General features: G+C 48.7%; 2 protein-coding genes across 3 annotated transcripts in view; both read right to left on the bottom strand.

Annotated features, from left to right (window-relative positions):
• Window positions 1–6272: 6272 nt before the first annotated feature.
• LOC123020622 (histone H5-like) lies at window positions 6273–6761 on the bottom strand. The gene has a single exon (XM_044424553.1). It carries the CDS (start codon window positions 6759–6761, stop codon window positions 6273–6275), a length of 489 nt encoding a protein of 162 aa, XP_044280488.1.
• Window positions 6762–11394: 4633 nt separating this feature from the next.
• Window positions 11395–23335, bottom strand: part of GMDS (GDP-mannose 4,6-dehydratase) — a 422539-nt gene continuing 410598 nt past the window's right edge. For both annotated transcript variants that reach the window (XM_044424558.1, XM_044424560.1), the window contains exons 10-11: window positions 13251–13319; window positions 11395–11962 (exon numbers count right to left, since the gene is read on the bottom strand). In XM_044424558.1, coding sequence (XP_044280493.1) covers window positions 11900–11962; window positions 13251–13319 — 132 coding nt within the window. In that variant the 3' untranslated portion in view covers window positions 11395–11899. The remainder of the gene's footprint in view (window positions 11963–13250; window positions 13320–23335) is intronic.

Genomic DNA, 23335 nt, shown 5'->3' with positions numbered 1-23335 from the left:
GGAGTTGAATATTTTTTCATCATGTTTAGAATGAAGGCAGAATGATGCAGACTCTCTCCCTCAGGGAGGGAAAACATCCCTCATTTTCTTGTCTTCAACTGCAGTCTTCTACTCTGATCTGGGAATATGGCCTACAGAAGTTAACTGGATGTACTTCTGAGTAGACATCCATGTGTAGGATTACACTGTCAGTCTCTACCATGTTTGCCATGTGAGGGACACAAATCCAGTTCTGGCTGCAATTCTGTGCGCACTCACTCTGAAGTCAGTCCAAAGTAAACATACATTTGGGTTGCACACTGGATTTTAAGCTATTGAATTTAGGTTGAAATTCAATCTTTATACAAAGCAATGTGAGACATAGTTGGTGGTAGGGTCTGAGGGAACTTGCTAGGGTGCCACTGCTCCTTCTGTTGAGTTTCATCATCTTTACATCCAAGCATTTTTGCATATCTAGATTTTGCATTAAGGCAAAGCAGCTTAATTGTAATGTAGTCAGTTGAGATCTGTAGAATTCAGTTAAAAAACAGCTTTTACTTTAATTAAATACAAAATGCATACCCTTTCAGAACAAAGGCTGTTTAAGGGGATCAATCGGAAGTTAGTAGGTAACTAACAATACGTTTAGGTACAGACTAAACAACAACATGTACTTACATCCCAGAATGACTAAAGTTTGTTAATTTTACTCACAAAACCCTTTGTGGGATGAAATCTAATTAGGTCAGGATTGTACAGAGAGTACTGCTAAATTACAGATATTTTCTTGTGTATGTGATAGGAAATTCCTAGCATTTCTGCTCAGGATTTTTCTTATTTTTTTAGATTTCAGTTGAGAAACTCAGTAACTTCTCCCCACCCACACCACTGATTTCACGAGCTTCCTAGGATACGACGACGCACGCGCTTTTTGTCCGCTTGCTTGCTTGAAGTTCCGTTGGTCCTCCAAAATATCTGCCCCCCCCTTGTCATTTTTCAAACATGGACGTTGCCAGGGCCGAACACCCTCAGCCCGGGTCCCATTTGAGTGAAATATGGCTCAGTTAAAGTGAGCGTGTGCTGCCAAGAAAATCTTCATCACAGAAACGCAAAAACGTGTTGGAGGGATGGTATTGGAGAGCCTGCGGTGTATCGCCTGCATCTACCTAGTGAGCGCGCGTCAAAGCGTTATATAATGTTTTTTAAAATCCCCTTGCGAGAGGGGGAGGGTAGATGACTGATCCAGAGGTTGACCCTACTTCTTTTAATTCTTGAAATGGGTGGTGAAGTGTTCTTCCTTTTCCTGACGTGATAATTTGACAAGGTGGAGTGCGAATCCCTCCCCACCCCCACTGCTTACAAAACTCCCCCCCGGGGGTGCTTTTCCGCCTGCTTGCCCCCCTGCCCCCTGCCCCCCTTTTCCGCTTCGCTTCCACAGTGAACCCAACCATTTCGATGCACGCAGGCGGCTCTCCTGGGTGCTTCTTGTCTTTAGAGGCCTTGTCCATCCTCTGGGGAAGTATTCCGATGGGAAGCTTGCCGGTGATTTGAAACCTGAGTGACCGCGAGGGGATGCGGGGGAAGGAAAGGGTGTCCACCAAGAGGAAACGGAGACAAAGGGCTGCATCGAACTGGTTTGGGGTGCTTCTCCTTATGGAAGGAAGCCAGAGACTGGAAAGGCTGGGGGCTCTCCAGGGAGCATGGAGGGCCACTGTTTGCTCCAGAGTGGGGCTGTCCACCGCAGCGCAACCTCTTGACGCACGGAGAGTGGCTTGCCAGGAAAGCTCTTCCAGACCCTCTCCGGGCTTCTGGGCAGTGCACCCCCCTCGCTCCTTGCCTCGAATGGGAAGGTCCCCTGAAGAAAGGTGGGTGTTCCGCAGCAGGAGAAGGCCCAGCCAGCAGGCGCGCTGAGAGCCCCGCGGGGGCCGGTTTGGCCCACCCGGGCCATGAGGTGCGGGACTCCCCGCCTTCCGGGCTGGAGATGCCGGTGCCCCATCGAATCAGATCAGGCCGGGCCAGAAAGGGACCAAATTCAATCAGCAGCAGACCGGGAGGTGGGGGTGGGCGGCGGATGTGCCCCGCCGCGGCCCTGCCGAGGACGGCCCTGGAGCAGCCTAATGGGCGATTGTGTTTTATTTTCATGAACCGGCGTCTGCCTGAGCGAGACAATGGCCAAATGCCTCCAGTGGGAGGAAGAGGCGTAAGTTCACCGAGGAGGAAGTCATGCGGAGGAGAGACCCTCCGTGTGCGCTTGAAATAGGCCAGCTTCGGGGAGCGGCTCGCCGCCGGGCCTGGGCAGCGGCGGGCGGGGGCTGGTTTCCGACGGGCAGCAATTAGCCAGCCGGCTCCGTTATCCTGTCCAGATGCGCACATCCAGCGAGAGAGGCGGCGGGCGCAGAAGAGCGGGCGATCGCTGCCATGCGGGGGCAGGCGCGGGGCAGGCGGGGGAGGTAACTGCGCGGGGGCGCAGACGAGAGGAGAGGAGAGGAGAGGCAGGTCTGGGAACGGCCATTAGCGCCGCGTCCCGCGCCCGAGCAGGTTGGCTCGGAGGCGAGCCTGATAGACGGAACGGGCTGAGCCTTTGGCGAGAGTGGCCCAGCGTGCCAGCCCAGCTCGGTTCACAGTCTTCCATGCCGGCACCAGGCAAAAGGATCTCCTGGACAGAACTAAACCTTAACGAGGCCTCTCGGTTTGGGGGGCCCGGTGGTGTGGCCCTGCCAAACGGCTTCGAGCGCTCCACCCATTCGATTTAGTCGGGCCCCTTCCTTAGCTAATCTCCCGCCCCTTGTTTGGCTGTTGCCTGTAGCGGGTGGGCTTTATTTTCTTTCTTTTTTGGGAGGAGGGATACAGCTAAGAAAGGGAAAAGAAAGCAGAAATCAAGCTCAGCCAAGGAAGGTCCGTGGCGATCTTCAGAGCATCCACGCCCCGAAATAGCTCTGCAGTTCAGTGCGCAGGAATTTCGCCGAGAAGGTCCAGCGCTTGGATGGCCCTCGCTGCGGGCGACTGGCGAGAGCTCGTTGCAGGGACTTCACTGCGGCGAAGGGAGCGGGAAAGCCTGCGATCCCAGGCTGGCCGGGCACGGCACGGGCGACCCTGCCAGCCCCGTCCAGCTTTCTGTGGGACTTGTTCCCATGCGCGTGTAGAGGAGGGTTGCCATCCTAACCCCGTGCCTTCTAGGAATGGGAAGCAGCCCAGGATCCCCCTGAAAAGCAGCCACGGCTTGCGAGCGTTGCGGTGTCCCTCCTGGGGCTCTTCCAGCAGAAAGAGGCGTTGTTTCGTTTTCGCCCCCTCCCAGCAGATCCTACGCATTTTTGCCAGAAAGCCCCTGAGCGAAACCCCACCGAACCGTGCTTTGCGGTCCTGCGCCCGTCTACTCAGCGGTCGGTCCAGTGGCGTTGAGTGCGGCTTACTCTTAGGCAAGCGTGTGCAGGAGCGCAGGCCAAGATCATTTACTGTTTATTAAAACACTTATAAGCCGCCTCTCTCATGCCATAGAGCCTCTCGGCCCCCCGTTCATCGCAGGCCCTCATCCTGAGCGCGCTTCCTTGTGCAGAGTGTGAAAGTCCCCTGAGCTGGGCCAGCGTGTCTCTTACAAGGAGGAGCTGCCTGCTTTAGGACCAGGTTGTCCCGGGCTTTCAAAGAGGGCGATCGACGCCCCCCGGGCAGCGCTGGGCTAAAGCCTTTCGGAGCCACTCTCGACTGGGGAGTTTGGGGGAAGCAAGGGAATCCGGAGCTGGGGCGAAGGCTGGGCCTACTTCTTTGTTCTGCAGCTTTCCAGAAGTTTTCTGACATCTCCCTCCGCTTTCCGGCCTGGTTAGGGCACCCTCCCCTCCCCTCCCCCACCCCGCCCCCGCCCGCCTTCCCCTCCACCGTTTGCCTTTTTATTTTCGTTTGTGTTTACCCGCTTCGCCTCCGTTCCTCCCCGCGGCCCGCCACTCTTTCTGTGATCGACTTGCAATTGAGCATATCATTTATTATATGGCGGGGCGGCGGGAAGGACCCTGCTGGAGCCCAGTCGTGCCAGGAGGGATCCGGAGAACGTGCCCCTGCCTGCCGAGCCTCAGACCAGTCCAGCCAGGACCCAAAGTCCCAACAGAGTCCTGCTTAACCTCTGCCCTGTTTAGAGAAGCTTCTCTTTCCTAGAGCGCGCTCTGAGAGCAGCCCCGACTTGGAAGTAAGTTCCGTGCAGATTTTGGTGGAACCCGAACGCGTCTCAGGCGAGGGTGCTGAAGAAAGGGGCTGGCAGAGGGCTGCCCGACTTTTCAACATCAATGGGGCTTTGTTGCAAGGCGAGACATGTCCTGGGCTCCGTTTCCCGGGCACTGCGCGGTGGATTGCAGGGCGCGCTGGTGCTGTTTCCAGCGGTTTCGCTTTTGATTTGAAACAAAAGATTCGTTTGATCCGGTGCCAGCCAGAAAAGATGCAGCAGTCGGAGAAGTCCTTGGCTTGGCTGTGGGTTCATCTCCCTCTCCCTAACACAGGCACACACAGATTAACTGTGGGTTCAGGCTCGATCACCCCCCTCTCCCCCCCCCCCCCGCTTACTTCTCAGGTTCTTTCTGTGCTCCCTAGAGTGACTTTCCGCCCGCTTTCCCCAAGAAGCCCTAGATTTAAGCCATCCAGACTGCGCCGTAAAATAGGAGAGAAAGCAAGCTGGGCTGGGGGAGGGGAGGCTTCCTGCGTGTTCTAAACATCTCTGCAAATTGGATGCTATTTTTGTGGCTGATGATTACTACGGTGCTCCTGCAAAGTCTTGTGGATGGAGAATAAGGCACGCTCGAGAAAGAGACTGACTGACTAGTTGGCAGGAGGTAGAACAGGGCCTTTTTTAACCCTCCAGCCCTCTTTCGATGGGAAATGCTGGTACCAGTTTTCTATTTTGCTAGGGGGTTTTTTTGCCCCCTAAATAAACAGATCTGAATCGACCTGGGTGGGCAGAAAGGAACAATTTGTGACCCAAGGAGCGAACTTTACCTGCAGGAGCCTTTCACCTGACCTTTTGCTGTGGGGCTGGGGGGTGGAGCCGAGCGTTGAGACGCGATATATTACAACTCTGAGAAAACGCCAGCTCAATTTCTCTCGACATTTAAACGAGAGAGAAGATGACAGAAGCATCCCTCTTCCTGCCCCTCCCCTCCCCTCCTTCCCGCCCTTCCCCCATCACCCCTGGGAGAAAGCAGGAAAACCAACACATTTAGAGGTATGAACTCTTCCGAGAGCTGAAAGGCCGACCCGATGGTTGCTGAGCTCAGAACTGTGTCTGCGCTTAAGTAAGCAAGCAGGAGCAAATCCGTGTGCATAAAACGTGCCTGACAAACGATGGCATTCCAGGCGACTCTGAGCCTTCTACAGAATTGCCACTTTAAAACAGCGCAATGTTTACTCAGCCGTATGTCCTAATAAATTTCAGTAACATATACTCCCAAGAAAATATGCACAGGACTCCCAGATGCACGGGATCTTAATTCTGCATACCCTTACTCAAAATCCTTTTGAGGTCACTGACATTCACTTCCACGGAGAGAGACTTGAATGCGTTTGCACTGCAACGCAGCCATCCTAAATCAATTTACACAGGAGTATCTGCAATTTAAATGAGATGCGAGCGTGAGGGTTCCCAGATAAATGCTTGGCAATTTAGGTAGCAATTTTAGCGCTCTGTAAAGCAAGGTCCACTCAACTCGATGCAGTTCACTTGAATGTAAACTCGCATTGAATTGCGGTGCACGTGCGTTCTGAGATAGAAGAACGGTGTTTTCGGTAAAGCTTCAAAAGCAAAATGCGCTTCGGCACGTGTAATCCATGCCGATGCCTCTGAAGAGAAAACCATCCCGTGTGAAATGTACTTTCCCTACTGCTCCAGTACTGGACACGCTTGAGATAAGGTATACTTGGAGCTTACTTCCAAGTAACCGTGCCTAGAATGGCTTTCCCCATCTGGATTTTCGGTAGCAAATGCTTCATCTCTCGTGTTTGCTTCGAAGCGGGCTTGAGCCCAGTCCTGCTCAGCTTTGCTTCTGTAGCTGAATTGAGTTTTTCGCTCAGCAAATTAGAAAAGAACGGTGAGCATTAAGAAAAGGCAGACGGAGGGGAACTAGATTTTGACAAGTTTCAGAAAGAAAGAGGGTCCTGGGGATGATCCCCTTTGCGGGGGGGGGGGGGAGGCAGGCATTTCAGTTTCCGTGGCAGGGAGCTGCTAGGAGCGCTCTGCTCCTCGGATGGTTTTTAAATCCCCCTTCGAAGGCAGATGCCCAAGCACGCTGTCTCTTTCTGCCCCCCGCGGCCATCGGAGCTCACGCCTTGGCGAGGCGAGCAGGCAGCGGTGACCCGCGCGGCGCGCTTCGCTTCGCTTTGCCTCGCCTCGGCGCCCCGCCCGCACCGGCGCGGAGCGTCTGCGGCCGCTTTGTTCGCTCGCCCCGGCGCGGTGCGTTTGTCCGTCCCGAAGGCTTTGTTGTGTCTGCAGGCAACGCGGCCGCCGCCGCCGGAGGAGGGCGTCTCTGCCCCTTCGCGCATGTCACGCTCCCTTCGGACTTACGGAAGCCCCCCGGGCCCGGCTGCTTGCGGCGCGATCCGAGCAGCGCCGGCCCTCGCGCCCTCCGCGCCCCAGGAGACGCGCCCGCCCCGCGCCCTTGCCGGGCGGCGACGCTCGCCCGCTGCGGCCTGGCGCTGGCTGCGCGCCGACTGCGCGGGCGGCGGGGGACGGAGGTGCGCGCGGAGCCGCTGCGCTGCTCCCGGGGCTGGGAAGCGCTCAACTGGCGGCGCAGCCCCGCGCCGGGGAGCATTTACTTGGCCTGCCCCGAGCCTTTAAAAGCCCCTACCTCCTTTTCCTGTTCCAAATAAGTCCCGTGGCTTTCCTACTTCAAGGGGAGCCGTCGCATTGGCCTCTTCGGCCCAGGGCAGGCGGCGGTCCCTCCTTCTCCCTCTCTGAGGGTCACCTCATACTTTTCGAAATCCATCCGTCTCACCCGTCCGTCCTGGGGGCCCTCCGACTCCGTTCTAATCACCTATTAGTTTCAGTTTAGGTCTGGGACGAGCCGTCAGGTATCATATATCACCCTTTAATTGATACGGCAAGTCTCCCGTACAGAGCTTAACCAGAAGTCTCCGCAGCCGAGGCAGCGAGGTCATCCCAGCGTCGCGGGCCTCCGTCCTCCCTTTTATACGAGAAAGCAGAGAGAGCTCGTCAGGCGCAAATCAAGAGGAAATGTCACTCGTGCCGCTCTGTGTTTATCACATTATAGCTGTGCTCTTTAATGGCTTTACAGGGAAGGGAACGCAGGGATGCGCCGGGACATCCGCGCACGGAGCGGGTCCCGGGGCAAACGCAGCCATGGCGAGTCTCCAGGCGCCGCGGGGAGAGCGCCTGCCGCCTCCCCGTGTAGGGTCCCCCACGCCCCGCTTCTCGACTCGACGCCGGGCAAGAGGCTTGAGAGGGGCGCCCTGGACACCTCGGAGCGGTCCGGGTTCCGCTTGCGCCCAAAGGCTACTTGGCGAAGCGCTCTTCTGCCTCCGCGCCGGCCCCCGCGGCCCTCGCCTTGCTCGGGAGCAGTCCAGTCTGTCGGGAGGAGCCGGGGATGCTTTCCCAAGCGCTCGCTCAAGGGACGTGCGTGCGGGCGGACGTGCGTGCGTGCGTGCGGCGGAGGATCGAGACGGGGAGGAACTGACGGGTCCCGCTGCTGGGACAGGGAGAGGCCCGCGCTTAGGCACAGGGTCGCACCGCCATTACTTCAGGGTTACTCTCGCGGCAGCAAAGCGCCCGCCTTCCCAGAGCCGCGCGGGAGAGCGCCCGGGACGCTGGAGGGCCCCTCCCGCAGCGCATGAGATGGGCCACGTCGCTGCCGCGGCCAGGAGCCTTCCGGGCTCGCTTCTTCCCCGACGTTTCTACGTCAGCCGTGGGGAGGCTGGGCACGTCACGGCGGCGCGCCTCTCACGCCCGCTGCCCCGCTCTCCGGGCCGTGGAGGAGGCGCCCCTCCCGCCCGCGGGCCGGCCAGCGCCGCTGCACGTGTTCCGTGCCGAGGGCGCAGCCGCCTGTCCTCCTGCAAGGACCGGGCAGCGCCTGGGAGTCCCGAGCAGCGCTTACGTGAGGACTCGCGGCCGAGCACCCCCTCGGGAGGGCCAGACCAGCCTCGAGTCTCGCGCAATTTCCTTGCGGCCTCCTGTCTTCCAGGGCTGAGACAAGGAATTCTGGACGTCTGACGCTCCGCGCATTCCCGGTGAGCGCCCGAACCGCGGGCCTTGAGAGGCGCGCCGGGCGGGGTGTAAGGAGGCGTCTGCCCCCGTTGCCACGCCGAACGGCCACGTGCCCGCGTGATCCTGGCGCCGCGGCGATGCCAGGCCGGGAGTCGCCCGGGAGGCCGGGCGGGAGGGGACTCCGCGGGCTTGCCATCCTCCGTCAAGTCTGGGGCGGCGCGGGGAGGGGCGTTTGGGGTTCAGGGAAAGGCAACTACCTGATGCGGTGGAAAGCATGGCCGAGGCTTTAATCCATTCAACACACGCACACCCCACGCGAGCTGCCGGGGGTCCCGAGGCAATGGGAGCGGGGAAACGCAGCGGAAGGAAAAAAATTTTGATACTTGCTGCAATGATTAGGACTGGTTGATGGTGGCGGCGGCAAAAATAACAGGTTCAACCCAGCGACGTTTATTTGCGATTGCTTCTGTGGACAGGAGTGTTGTGTATGACCTTTCCAGCAGAACTTAGCTGCAAGCAGCTTTTGCTCGATCGAGACCCGGTTTTGTTGAGTATCAATCGACAGTTAAACTTTAACGTGGGGTAGAGGAGGACAGTCCCCTGCCCCGCACTCACGCCCTCTTGCCACCCCAGTGCCATTGGTGGCGTCCTTGCGCCAGCCTCCCCGCGCTGCACGGGTTTTCTCCCTTTCTGATTCACGCCTCGCTTTCCCCGACTTCCTTTGGCGGGGCTTAGTTCCGCACCAGTGGGACTTGAGAAGAAAGCCTTCCGGTGCCCGGCTCCCTTCCTTGGCTTAGTATCATTTAGCCATTGGGGTAGCGGGTCACCTGCTTCACTGTCATCCTTGCCCATTTCCGAAAATTAGGCGCTAGCACTCCAAGCTTTTAGACAGTCTGCTCTTGGAGTGAGAAAATAGAGCCGCCCAGGGTCTCTCAGCTTCTTGCACCTCATTTTCAGAGCTCCGCTTTCCTGGCGGTGCCAGATACATTTCGCGCGAACTGCCGCCCGGACGGGAATGAAGCCCTGCGCTTGGGGCCGACGCGAGGCCCCTTGCTAGGGCCCCTTCCGTTGCACTGCTCGCGATGGAGGCTCCTTCCGAGTAGGCGAGCCGGCGCTTTCCCCTGGAGACCGAGTGCTCCGCTGTGCGCCTCGCCAAGGTTCCTTTCCTTCCTTCCATTTTCTTGGGGGTCAGGCTACGCCGACTTCGCCCTCGAAGCAAGAGGTTCCTTCCCGGCAGAGAAGCGCGCTCGGTTGCAGACGGTCCGCCCCCCTCCCCCCGCTTGCCCGGGTCACGAAGCACCCAAGTCCTGGAGCGCAGCGGAGAACCACAGAGCGCGGTTTTCAGATGACTCCAAGCGGGTCGCCGCAACGCCGCGCCGACCCGGCTGGGACGCGGCCGGGAGTCTCCCTCAACCCCGCTGTACTAGGGCGCTCCACGTTGCAGCTCGGCGCTTAGCGGCTGCCTGAATCCCTCCTACACCTCCCGGGGTGCGGGCTGTGGGGGGCAGCTCCAGAGCGAAGACCCCGCAGACTCCGGGGACGGGTGCCGCACATGGCCTGAGAAGGTGGCTACGCACGGACCCGAGCCGCAGCCCTCCTTGCTCTCGGGGCCCCAAGGGCGGTTCTACGTGTTTGCTTAGAGACCTTCCAGCCCGTCCGCGAGCCCCAGGCGCTGAAGCCCTGCCGCAGAAGGCCCCGAGCAGGGAGCCAGAGGCCGGCGCGATCCCGGCGGCGGAGCCTCTTCGCCGTTTGGCAAGCCCGGAGGCGGCACGCCCCTCCTCGCCGGAGCCAGACAAGAGCCCCTCTTGTTCTCCGAGCCCCTTGCCTGCACCTGTGTGGAGCGGCGAGAGCGCCAGGCGGCGGCGGGTGCGGGGGGCCGCCTCGAGGACGCATCTGGTCCCAATTGGGAGCTCCGCCTCGGCGAGCTCTTGTTGCCCCGCCGCGCGGCAGCTCAGCGCGCTCCCAGCCCGGGCTCATCCCGACGCCGCCTCCGCTCGCGCACACGTCCCCCCGCGCCGCCGCCGCCGCCTTGCTTGCGGCCGCACAAAGAGCCTTCTCTCTCTGGCGCGTCCCCCATCCTGCAGGCGGGCAAAGCGGAGCTGCTCCCTCCGGTGCCTTCCCGCCTCCTCGCAGCCTCCTGGAACCGGCAGCCGCCTCTACTTCCAGCCGTTCCCTCTCGCTCTGCAGGGCAGCGCTCTGCTCCGCAATTGTGCCAAGGCCCCGTTCTCTGCTTCAGACACGCGTGTCCTTTCAGCCGGCCCGTTTGCCTCTTAGCTGGCGAGACAGGACGGGGCCTCTATATATGTATAAAATTCCAGCGAGAGATCCGCTGGACTTACAGCAAGGGGCCCGGATCCCGTGGCCAGTTCGGCCGACACCGCGCACTGCAGCCATCGGCACGGGCTAGCCGGGACCGAGTGCCACTGTTCAGTGCGCGAGTGCGCGTGTGCGGCTCTGGTTCGCTGCAAGTGTCTTTTCGCACAGCGAGCAGGCACAGTATTTGAAATGTTCCCTGCTTCAGGTTCAAGGTAAAGAAGCCAAGGGTGATGGTTAACCGGAGAATAAATGAAATAATAAAATGACCAGCAACAGGAAGAGGAAAGGATGGGAACCGATGTTACCCGCACAACCTGGTGACATTGGCACCAAACAGTTCAAGTTTGGATTTCCCTCCTCCATTTTTAATCTTTTAAGGCCATCTTTGTGGCTGCTTCAGGCTCCTCTATGTCTAATTATAGTAAGCAGAAACAGGATGAGATGTGAATAACTCAGTTGTGGGAAAGAATTTGGGTGCTGCACAGAGAGGCTTATTGTCATAGGTCCTCCAACATGTTGCACACAATACCGCAGGGAGAGGTGAAGGAGAAGAGGCTTTCCTGGGCCATTGTAAAGACGCCTTAATTCGGCAGGGGCAAAGAGTGAGGCACTTGCAAATAGCATGGAGCAGTTACCCACATTTTAAAGGATACTAGTAGTGGGAAGGGCAGGCAAAATAACTGGGGCCTTCTGAACATTTCTTGAACAAATAACAGTGTGACTGCCCAAAAACATGGCCTTTAGATGTAAGGCCCATTGAATAGAATAACATTTCCTACATTTCTTTTCCCATATGAAAAGCACATCTGTGGAGGAAATACTATGCAACCCACATACGGATTCTGTGTGACACATTTTATAATTTTAAACTTCAGACTGAATAGTAAAATATGAAATGGGAGGTATAATGCAATGTTCAGAGTTTAATATGATCACATTGTGGAATACAGCCATGGCAGGATCCATCACCCCCAGCTTCATGATTTTTTCCAAACTCTAATTTCAGATTTCATTTCAGGAAGCAATGCAACTCCCTCTCACCGGATTCCTCATAGATTGACGAACGCATTAAAATGCATTGTAAAGTCTCATTTATGGAAATATATTTACTATCAAAAGAAAATGAACTTGAATGGCAAGTAGCCTATAACTCTCTGTCTACATAATCAGGAGGGAAAACACCACTTCAACCTCCCTTCTGTAAGAAGTTTGACACCATGATACATTATTGAAATTTGGAACGACAGCCACTGCAAAAGTACAGGAAAATAAAATGGCAGCAAATCATCCAATACCCACTGACATGATTGTCAACCCCATCCCCATCAGTGTCTTCCACATGATTCATAATCAGGCTGCATCCCTGGAGCCACAGTCTGGATGGAAGGACCAGGTATGGAAAGAGGAGCAGATTCATGCATTCGGGTTGTTCCTCATAAGGGCCACATCTGCTTCCACCATCTCCTTCACCAGCTCCTGCCAGAGAGAGGGAAGGAAGACACACACACACACACACCCATGTGAGGCTCTTTCTGAGAGTGAAAGCGATACCTCTCCTCTCTTCTGGTGGCTGCTCTTTCCTAGCTGGCACCCGGCTCAAACACCTTTTGAGATATATTTACACGATCAAGGGATTGTGCCTGCCAGAGTTAGTTCTATCATTAGCCAGGCAGCACACTTTAGACTGCTTTTAAAGGACAGTCAGTGTTCAATTCTTTAAACTATTTTGGTGTTTCTGCTGCCACAGTGAGCTTCATTTGGATTTTTGCCCTCAGAGATCAAAATGTCTTGGGCTGTTACTGCTTCCATAAATGTGCATTCATTTTTCATTTGTTGTTTCCTGAGCATTGCAGGTCTGCTTTGGGAGACATGATCCAGCCCCAGACTTGCTTTGGGAAATAGAATACTTCCCCAGATAATTTACTAATTATCATTGCGACTATTGTGTAGAGTGTGCTTGTACAAGTTGCACCAACTTTACTGACTAACTCACTGCAACAATTAATAACCCCTCAAGGCCTGTGTCATCTCATGAAGATCTACATAATGTTTCTCTCCCTGTGTACAATGTTTTTCTAAGGACACAGGCCCTAGTCAAAGAACATGACAAAGTCAGATCCATGTATTTTTGCTCAGAATTAAGTCCTACTGAATTCAGTGAGACTTACTTCCAAGTAAGCATGGAGCCTCAAGCACCTTAATATCTAGTTAAATACATGCTTAGCTCTCTCCTGTTCAAGCCAGTTAAGGGCACAATCCCATGCAAGTTTAGACACCCCCAGCAAAAAAGAAAAAAAAGTCTTACAGCAGTGCTGGCTGGGAAATGCTGGAAACTGTAGGCATTTGTTTTTCTAACCATACATAGGATTGCACCTAAACTCTTCAAAATGCTTCCTTACACAGAAGTAAGGTCCATTGATCTCCATGGGGCTTTTTCAAATGAATAAGGCAGGATCATATTTCCATTAGGAAAATTCTCACTGAAATAAATGCGTTTTACTACTGCGGGAATAGGATAACATAGAAGGCTAGGAACAGAAGTTCCACTGTAGCTGCAATCAATTTATTGCTCATCCCTGACAGTCTCACTGAAATAGTTTTCCGGAGAACTGTGATCTATTTACTAGAACTTTCCTTACTATGCAGGAGCACCTGAATTTTTAATTGTAAACATTCAAGATTTAAATGCAGTAAACATGTCATTTTGTTTTAGCTGTGAGTTTTAAAAGATTCTGCTTTTGCTTCTCAAACGGGGAAAACTTACATCAAAGCTGACTCTGGGTTTCCAGTTGAGTTTTTGCTTTGCTTTGGTGCAATCACCTTGAAGAAAATCCTATGACAGAAAAAAAATGCCAGGCTATTTTATTTGTTTCTTTTCGCCACTGTTCATAGAGCAATTCAAACTTCACAGACATTGTTAACAATTCGCCTTTTAGCAGAGTGAGAGGAAAACCTCTGCTAAAGAAATTTTCCACTTGATCCCTTTTCAGCTTGCAACAGAGCTAAAAAGGCAAGGCAATGGTTGCAAAAGCATTGATGGACATCGCCTTACTCCAGTTCCACTGCAGACTCCTCCACCCACAGTCTTTCTGGCGGAGTGTTGGTAATGCAGCCCCCCTCTTTTCCAGCTTTGCAGCTCCTTGCAGTCAAAGTGCTTACAACTCACCAGGAGGCAGCATTGAAGAGTGACTGCACAGGCCCTTTAGAATGCTCTCTGCATTGTAAAGCATCAGTACTTTGAAGAAGAACACACTGACGTTACTACACATCCCAAAAATTGCTAGCAGCAGGGCAGCTTCAGATGAATGCATCACACCTTGCACATCCCTTGCCATGCCTGTTAAATTACAGGAGTAACTCCAAAAATAAACGTGACACTATAATGTTCTCTTTCAAGCACAGGTCATGCAAGCAATCACTTTAAGAGCTGCTAAAACACCACAGTTCTGAGACACAGCTTAACAAGTGAAACTAGTTGGTGCCCCACCCCCCATATCAGAACAAATTATAAGGCTTTGAATTTCATTTTTTCTTCTTTAAGTGTAAAGGCCTGGTCCCAAGTGATTGTATAGAAATGTGGACACTGTAAGATGGATGGCACATGTAAGTCCCGGGAATACAAGATAGAAGGAATATGATTTTTTTAAAAAGAGAAAAAACATTCTGATGACCTGGGTTTTTTCATTTATTATAATAGAAAATGCAAATACATTCTTATCCTTACTTGTTAAAATACTTATATGAACTGGTTTCCTGCCAAGATTCCTACCATTCCCCCTGCATGCCAGTCTTTGTCACTGTTAGAAACCACTGTTACTTATAAGTCATTCATTACCATATAGAAATAAAAATAATTACATGAAGGCAATTAGAATGAATGCAACTCAATCATCTCTTGAATAAATGTATGAATGGTTGCATTTGCAACTGCTGTGGCCAGTTGTTTGTATTTCTCCAAATAGTTCATACTATGAAAAACAAAGAACTTGCACTTAACTACAATGTAAATTGAAGAAATATACTTCTTGAAAAAGAAGTGAAAAAGACAATTCAGCTGCGTTGTTAAAACTGAACAGTACTAAGCTTCCAGATTTATTCTGAACATCAGCCCAGAAGTAGATTGAAGCTCTGTCCCAGGACTTTACTTGATGGCACAATGAGATTTCTAAAAGGTGAAGATGAGGGCCCCAAAGTAAAAATCTGCTTATCAAAAGTCAGCTGACCAGGTCAAACACAGTCCTGCCACTTTTCCGTTTCTTCTGTGGCCCAACAAAAATGAATCTGAGTTCATAGCACAGACTCGTCTATTGTCTGTTTTTCCTACAACAGTTTTGCTTTGTTGCCACCAGGCTCTTAAAATACACAAGGGAGTGGGCAGGGTGTATATTTGCAGAAGAAAACCAAAAAGTGATTTTTCATCAAATTTATTACAGTATGGAGAGTAATCTACAGTATTCAACAAAAATAGCATTTTTGCTTTCAGGAACTGGTCTGTATCTAAACAAATAAAAAATATGTTTTCAGAACAAAACAGTGATGTATTTCATCTAAGTTTTAGAACAAAATACATTTAATCTTAGTTTTATGAAAAGAAAAGGAAGCCTTAAATAATGCATGTTTAAAATGTGAGTTACAACCTGTTCTTGGCTATGTAAAACCAAATACTTACTGAGGCAGCTAAAAGTGAACAGCCAAATTGTTGCTGTTTAACACTACTATACAAATTTCCCACCAATTTAAATTCACTTAACTGTGATACGATCTCTCTAGGCCAGGGAAAAGCATGAGTTTATCTACTAGGGCTTTTAAAAAGCCCTTCTCTGTTTTTGTAATTGCAGGTTTAAGTGTCAAATGCTACACAATTACATTTATTAAACTTGATCTTATGGCAGTTCAGTTTTATAGTTTTAGAAAAGGCACATACTTTTGTCTCAAAGGACTGGTTGTAGAGTGTGGTCTGGGTTCTTTTCTTTTTTTGTTTAAATGAAGCAATGAAAGATGGAAGAAAAATGCAAACCATTTCTAAGTAAATATCCCATTTCCTGAGTTCTGGTTCTGGGTGTCATCATAGCTTTTATTTTAGTTCATAGGTGAATGATCTGGTTTCACTGTGCAATTTATTACTGTCTAATTCAATTTTCTTTAGCAAAGCATTTGAAAGCTTTATAGCACGAGCCTCCCAGGGTGTTGCTAGTGCAGTTGCACAAAGGACAAGGTAAGTTTGTTTGTTTGCTCATTTGAATCTGAACCCTACTCCTGGGCCATATGGCAGTGGCCGGCAAATGCAAAGGAGGAGGTACCTAAGCATTTTGCTGCCACAGAGGATCATGCCACGTGCCACATCCATGTTTCCCTGAGCAGCCAAGCAAGCACAGAAGGCAATTTCATTTAAGACATAGCCAAACCCACAGCACATTCTGTCTAAAGAAGGGGTTTTTCTTGGAAAGGGGTATGACATATATTCAGAATTCTATCCCATGTTGTAAGCCGCCCCGAGGTTTCGGCAAGGGGCGGCATAGAAATGTTATAATAATAATAATAATAATAATAATAATAATAATAATAATAAAGGGATTAGGGTAGCTAACTACAGTTTTTAATTGTACATGTGTCTATTTACTTTAAAGAGTTCAGAGAAAGAAGCCAAACACATAGACCTTGTTACAGAAAAACAGATAATGCTTACTGAAGAATTATAAATGGGGATTTTAAATTGCAGTCTTTTCCAGCCACAGCAATTAGCTCTAGATAAGCCAGAAATCCTCTGTGCAGTTAATCAGCCTTAGCTTACAATTTGCATAAACCCATATCTGTGTCACTGGGCTGGATAATATTTATATAGAAAATATTCAGCCTATAACATAGATTACTATTAGATGGGTGGCATCTGAAATCCTTGATTCTTTTAATAATGAATATGAGAAAATTAACAACATATTTAACATTTGCATTTGTAGGAGCTTCTTGGGTGGAACATCTTAAAGCCCTGTCTGACTGATGTGGTGTTAGCATGCATTTGCTCTATCTCAGTTACTTTGAATTGGTCTACCCTTCTGATCTGACTTAAAGCACAATCTGACAAACTAATGTTAATGATTCTTAATGACTGAGGATGCTTTTTCCCTGGTGGCTCCTAATCCAACTTTCAAAAGGTAATACATCCTTTTGCTAAAGGAGGAGAGTGTAGAAAGGGTTTTTTTTAAAAGGTTGAAATTAGTCCTTGTGCTGAGACGTTCCAGCTTGAGATAATGGATATTGTCTGATATATGCTGCCTTTATATTTGTAAGAGACAATTAAAAATACCACAAAATTCTCATCCTTTACTGTCTTCTGAGAGAAACTAAACCTTGGCGTTCTTGCCCCAGAACTTTTACCATTCCAAATGGAAGTGTGTTATAACACAATGAACATTTGTAATGCTTCTGAAGCAAGCACTACATCTATAAGGCAGATTTCCTCAGCCCACTGCCCCACAGATATACTGGACTGTAACTCCTATCACCCTCACTCAGCATCACCAAAGAACAGGACTCTAAAGGAAGAGTGAAGGTCAGTACTGCTTAGCAAAGAAGGCTGAGATTGAACATGTAATGGCTGTTAAACTTCTTTAGGGATTTGTGAAGGGTATCTATGAATGGCATTCATTTTTCATTTTTTCCTTCACAATTTTTAGAATGTAAAGTTGTAGAAAAGGCACAATACCAAGGGTATAGAAGAAGGATGGTGAATTTGGTTCTTCATCTAATTTGTTTTAATGTACTGTGAGCTGGCTAATCTCAGCTCTTGGAACAAAAGCTTTGAAAATATCATGTATCTATTTTATCTATCTATTTTTAGGCAAGCAGAATTTCCCCCAAATGACAGAAAATACAGGCCGCTCCTACTGAACTCAAGATATAAAGTGGTTTCATGTGCACTGAAAGGTTAAACTATTTCCTAATGTGAGCAAAGACACACTTCTTTAAAAACATACATAAAAATCAGCTGTTGTTTGCTTGTTTTGGGGGGGGGGTTGGTGGCAGGATGGGGTAAAATAAAGATGTCTTTCATTAGTAACAATTCAGCTGAGCCGCTCCATTGCTTTCATGGGTTTGGTCATAATCAGCACAACTTAGGGTTAGTTCCTATTAAAAGGTTTACACAATACTGCTAAATCAGTAACAAGTCAGGAAATTTAAGCTCATTCTTTTTTTATCATTTGCCAAACACCTGCCTGCTAATCTTTAGGCTAATGTTTCCAAAAAGGCAAGGTTCATACTTCCAAAGAAGTAATAAACATAAGGCTGATGCTAATGGCAATGAATATGTCACTCCAAGTTTCCACCATACCGCAATGTATCAGCACAAATGCAAGCTGAATCTAGACCTCTCCTTTAGTGACAGGGAGTGATAAGAGACAAGAAGAAAACAGCAAACTGCCTGGTTTGTTCAGGAAGCCGAAACTAGTGGCATTGTCCATTCGGGGGGCCAAGAGAATGCCATCCGTAGTAAAACAATACTACAGCTCAGGGAAAGAGAGTAAGTCAGCAAGGACTTTGACAAGCACATTGACAATGGAGATAAAGTGGCAAATGGAGCAAAACAGAGAGGGCTGGCACCATGTGCTGTGCAGCTGAATTGCTTTGATGGAAGCAAGGGCAGAAAGTGTATCTTTCGCTCCAGAGAGCATCTGCAGACCCTATCTTCAGGCTTATGTCAAGCTAATCTTACGGTTGGCAATGTAAAGAGAGGCCAAATTGTTCGACTGCTTCACTTGCTAAAAAATGTTCATTATCCAGATAACCCTCTCATGGGAAGGCTGAACTGAAGACCACTAAAGTCAATATTAATTTCAACAATCTTAAGATTAGACCCTCTTTATGCTTTCCTAGCATAGAAGAAACAGGTGTAGCTTTAACTTTTTTTCCTATTCTCTTTGTGGAAACTTAAGTTAAAACATTTGAATGGGATAAAGTCAGCAGGAGGATAGTTTTATTATGTCAGGTCCTGTGACGTATTCATGGAATATGTTGTTTGAGCATACTGCCAGCTGCAACCTGCTGCACCACAGTGAAACGCTGGCAATCAAGGTGTACTCATCAGAAATCTCCCGAGCTCTCTCATGTATTCCTCATCTATTCATTCAAGCACCGTATTTACCATGTGAAACTGACATGCTACAATCCACTTGTAGATACTTTATTTTGTCAAAGAGAAACACGAATTGGACCAAAGTGCATTGGTACTCTCTCTCTGAGTGTATTTTGACATCTGTTAACCACCCAGAGATCTTTAGCTATTGGGTGGGATGAAAATGAGATAAATAAGTACTGCCAAACACAAATATTCAGAATCATCAGATTTACATCCTACTTTTTCTTTCAACAGCAAATCATGTATTTTCCCTCTTTCACAGGGAAATTATCCATACATATTCCCCAACTCTTATGTGCACCTCAAATGTATTCTATGCCCAGTTCTACAGCTAACCTACCAAAATCAGCATATGACTTATATTAAACATACTAAAACTAAATGCATGTATGGTTATTTGGCAGCTACTATTTCTGTGTTGTCACTCAAGTCATGTCTGTAGAACCGCATCCTTTGCTTCTTCCCTGGTCTCTGATTTGGCCCACCTGGCCCCTGAAAGCAGGCATTCCTTACCCTTTTGTGATATGACAGGAGAGTGGCTGCCCAATAATCTCAGCTTCCAAATGGTGAGGCAAGAGTAATTTGGTATATGCCAATCCCATCCCTTCAGTGATGCAGCTACATTAGGTAGCACCCTTCCTTAGCTCAAGGTATCTAAGAGTCCTAAAAAACTTCCCACGGATTCATTCCTACAAGGCATCTTCTTGACTTGAAATACTTCATAGTTCGGATCATACTTATATATGGGAAACTAATGGATGGATTGTTCTGCATCACAGTATAGTGGCCACTCTCTTCCAGATCTATGGTGCTGTGAATAATATACAAAGTCCTTCACCTGACACTGCCCTTAATCACTGATAAAAGTCAGATCTTGTAACTTTCAGTAGATGAAAAATGATGCTGCTGAACTATTCTCATGATACTCCTAGAACTCTACCTCTTAGAAAAATGAAGGCATGCAAAATAGCCCATTTGAAGGACACAAATACTTTAAAACATGTAGAGAGGCTGTGATTTATATGGATATCTTGTAACAGTGTATTTTCAGGGTGAGAGGTATTTTCTCCACATATTTCTGACGGATAGTCACAAATCCTGCTGTCCCTATTAAAATCACATAGGGACAACATGATGGTGATCTGTAGTCTAGGCCTGTATGAATTTGAGGAGTTAGGAAAGAAGCCAATAAATTTGAATTTACTCCCAACTGATGGGCATGCTTCATTTACAACAGCATTGCCTGTTCTTTATTCTTCTTCTTGTTTTTTATTGTGATATAACAGAGTTTTAGTGGGAAGCTCTGCATGATTTGTATTATAATTAAACAGCTAAATAAATATATATCTTCTGAAACTATGAACAGTTTCTAATATGCATTTGCTTTTTTACCAACCAAATGATGAATGAAAGGGTTAAGATAAAAGAAGGTGGAATACTTTTGCATTCAGAGAAGGTCTCCAAAATGTATTCCTCAGCATGCTGAGCAGAAGAGGAAATTCAAGCAATGGCCTTTCACATGACATCATAAAAGCCTAATTTATCACCAACCACCAAACATCTAGAAAATCATAACATCCTTTCAGGAAAGCCATGTGCAAAATAATCAGATCTACTTTGATGACAGCTTTAATATGTGAGTCCAAGAGGGATACTCCAAAGAGTAACCATTTGCAGGTGCTTGTTTACAGCAAAGTATGCCCATGCAGAACTTCTCTTACCCCCCCTCCCCCTGACATATTTTCGGTCCCAAAGGAGCGTTTCCTGCTTTTCATTCCACAGCCATGACTTTCCAAATCAAGCATTATCAAAATGAGAGTCGGGTCCCCATATTCAGAATTAAGACTGCTAACTTGACATGTAAACTAAGTCTGGCCAATTTATGTAAAGCGCAGAATGACCCACACAGAAGTAATCCTTCAGTAGCATGAGGTATGGAGTAGTGAAGGTTCTGAGCCAAGATAACCAAGGACTAAATGGAGACATCCCATTTCCTCTATCACTGGATTCAAAGACTGGACCAGAGAGACTGGACTCAACAAGAGGAAGGATTCCAAATGTGGAAAGTGTTCCCACTTGATTTCTGGCATTCACGCCTCAGCCCTAATGCTCTGTGGGGCATTATCAGGTAGCTGAGGGGTCTGCCATGGGAAGGAGTGGCAAGGAAGACTTCCATCAGTGCAGGTGATCCAAGCCCAGATCTATAGCTATTGCATCCTGAACAATGACAGAAGGAACGTTTCGTACGGCCTTTCCTACAGGAAGTTGCTGCAGTGAAATGAGCAGTTACCTTTTCTTAGTGGGATGACCAATCTTGTGAAGGTTACAAGACAGTTTCAGTATATGCTAGTTTTGCAATAAGGTTTTGCTACATCAGTGAAAGACTTAAGCTAAAAGAAGGTGGGGCAGTTTTAAAGTGTTTGGTACAGGTCACCATTCCAACAAAAATGCCACTTGCAGTGGCTTCATTGCCACATCAAAACTTGTCAGATGGATTGGTCCTGAGTCTGGAGCCCTATACAGACATTCAGGATCTGCATACAGTCCACACATGGAAGAGTGCTCCAGCCCTGGCCTCTCCTGGCTTGTTTCTGCTGCTCTGCACTTGTGCAAGGCAGCCGTTTGAAGAGGAATGCCTACTCAGTACCTAGAGGCTCCCCATGTGATTCGGGACTATGCCTTTCCAATTTGAAAATACAGACAAAACTTTAGAAAAACACTACAATTTAAATAGGAAAACAGTACATTTTATGGTAGTGTGAAAAGCTGTGACTAGGGGACATGCATGCCTTGCATTGCCTGCTGTATAGGAACCGTGGATGGGCAACTCTGAGACCCAGCCATTCCTTCTGATGATTATCTTTAAATCAGACTTAGAGGACTCCTTCAGAAGAGAAAGCCATCTACTAGCCCTGTAAATAGAGGAGTGCTCTCTATATAAGGGGATACATACCACCTTTTCACCAACTTGCCTCGCCTACACTAACTGCACTGAGCTGAGAGAAACTTAGCTCCCTACCCCATTTCCTCCTGGAAATATATGCAGCGCAGAGATGGTACAGATGTCGGACTGTCCTCAGCTAATACCTGCAACAGGGTAATTGTGTTTTTATACCTAATGTAAAAATATTTTATGCAATTTTGCTAAATAAGTATTTTATGTAAACCAATGTAAGGAAATCAGTGATATACAACTGGTTTTGAAAATACACGAAAATCATCAATATGAGCTTGATTCTGCTAGTGTATGTCAAGCTAAATAAAAGCGTATTACAAAGAATCATAGAACAGCATAGTTGGGAGGGGCCATCAGGTCCAACCCTCTGCTCAATGCAGGACTCCAAGTTAACCATCCCTCTCAGCAGGCTGCCCAGTTGCATCTTGCATGCCTGTAGTCTGGGACAGTCCACAACCTCCCTAGGTTATTGGTTCCATTGTTGTACTATAACTGCCCAGAACCAGGTTCTGGCTGATATTCAGCTGAGCACTGGCTTGATCTTAAGGAATTTATAATATGAGAGGAGCAATCAAAATGCTACTGCAGGAATCTCACAGTACAAATGTAATAAATGACTCATATAATCAAGAAGTACATGAAGGCAGGCAGTCTCCTAAGTATTTAGGTGCAAGTATTTAGAGTTTTATTATAGACCAAAATTATCAAATTGCACTCACAAGGCTATAGGAAACAAAGGCAGCTGGTGGAACTCTATGATACCTGTCAAATGTTGGAAACTTAAACTATCTAAAGTATAGTTTCCTCATCTTTCTTTCTCTCCTGATAGGCATTTTATTTGTTCTTCCCTTTCTCACCCCACTTAAACTTTTCAAATAAAGGTAACTTTCCCTGATCTAGGTGGCATAAGGTTGTTAAATGCTACAGCAGCATCTTGAGTTGAACCCACAAAAGAATTGCTGTTAGCTTGCACTTTGTCATAGACATAGTGCAGGCTCACAGCAGTATTTTTGTGAATTCAAGTCAAGCTGCTGCTATAGCATTTAAAATCTTTATACCACCTGGAAGCGTCTTTACAGCCAAATCACCACTCCTGCTCCCAGCTGAAGGATGATTGCATTGTATTTCTGTGATGAAAACTGTGTGATTTAGTCTGCCTGCACAGCAGTAGGCTTGCATGTAAGGTTTTTCTCAGCCCTACGTAAACATCTTGCTGTACCCTGATCCAAACTGATTATTTGGTCTAAAGATTATTGCATGCTGATCTTCCTAATTTTAATTCAAGCTCTCTAGGTCTATAGTAATACTATCCTCTCACTGCATGAAGCCTGTAGAAATCTGTCCATTTTCTTTCTACCTTCTTCCTAGGAGTTTTATTGCATGGGTATGTTCACATGTAATGACAAACTGTGGCATGGTTAGAATGATGGTTAGCCCATGATGTCTTAATTCAGCAAGAGTGGTGAAGGCAAGGATGGTCTCCATGGAACCAGAGAGACAACCAACAGCATGTGGAATGGCTTCCTCACTTCACCAAGGCTTGTTTGTGTGTCTGCTTCCATGTTTGTGTGTACCAGCTTCCATGTTTCTGTGTGGCTTCCATATTTCTGCAGCAAGAGTGGCCATGACAGCAACAGATGTTCCAGCTGCACCTCTACTATCCAGGTCTCCCTAGCAACTACTGAGGCAGTTGCACTATGATCAGCCACTGCTCTCCCTTTCTTCCCTGCTGGCCTCTTGCCTTCCTGAAGCTTACCTG

The sequence above is a fragment of the Varanus komodoensis genome, unplaced genomic scaffold (assembly GCF_004798865.1).
Source record: "Varanus komodoensis strain SLA01 unplaced genomic scaffold, ASM479886v1 scaffold14_3, whole genome shotgun sequence".
NCBI classification, from domain to species: Eukaryota; Metazoa; Chordata; class Lepidosauria; order Squamata; family Varanidae; genus Varanus; species Varanus komodoensis.
Note: the sequence above shows the minus strand (reverse complement) of the source record. Positions and strands in the feature narration are given on the sequence as shown.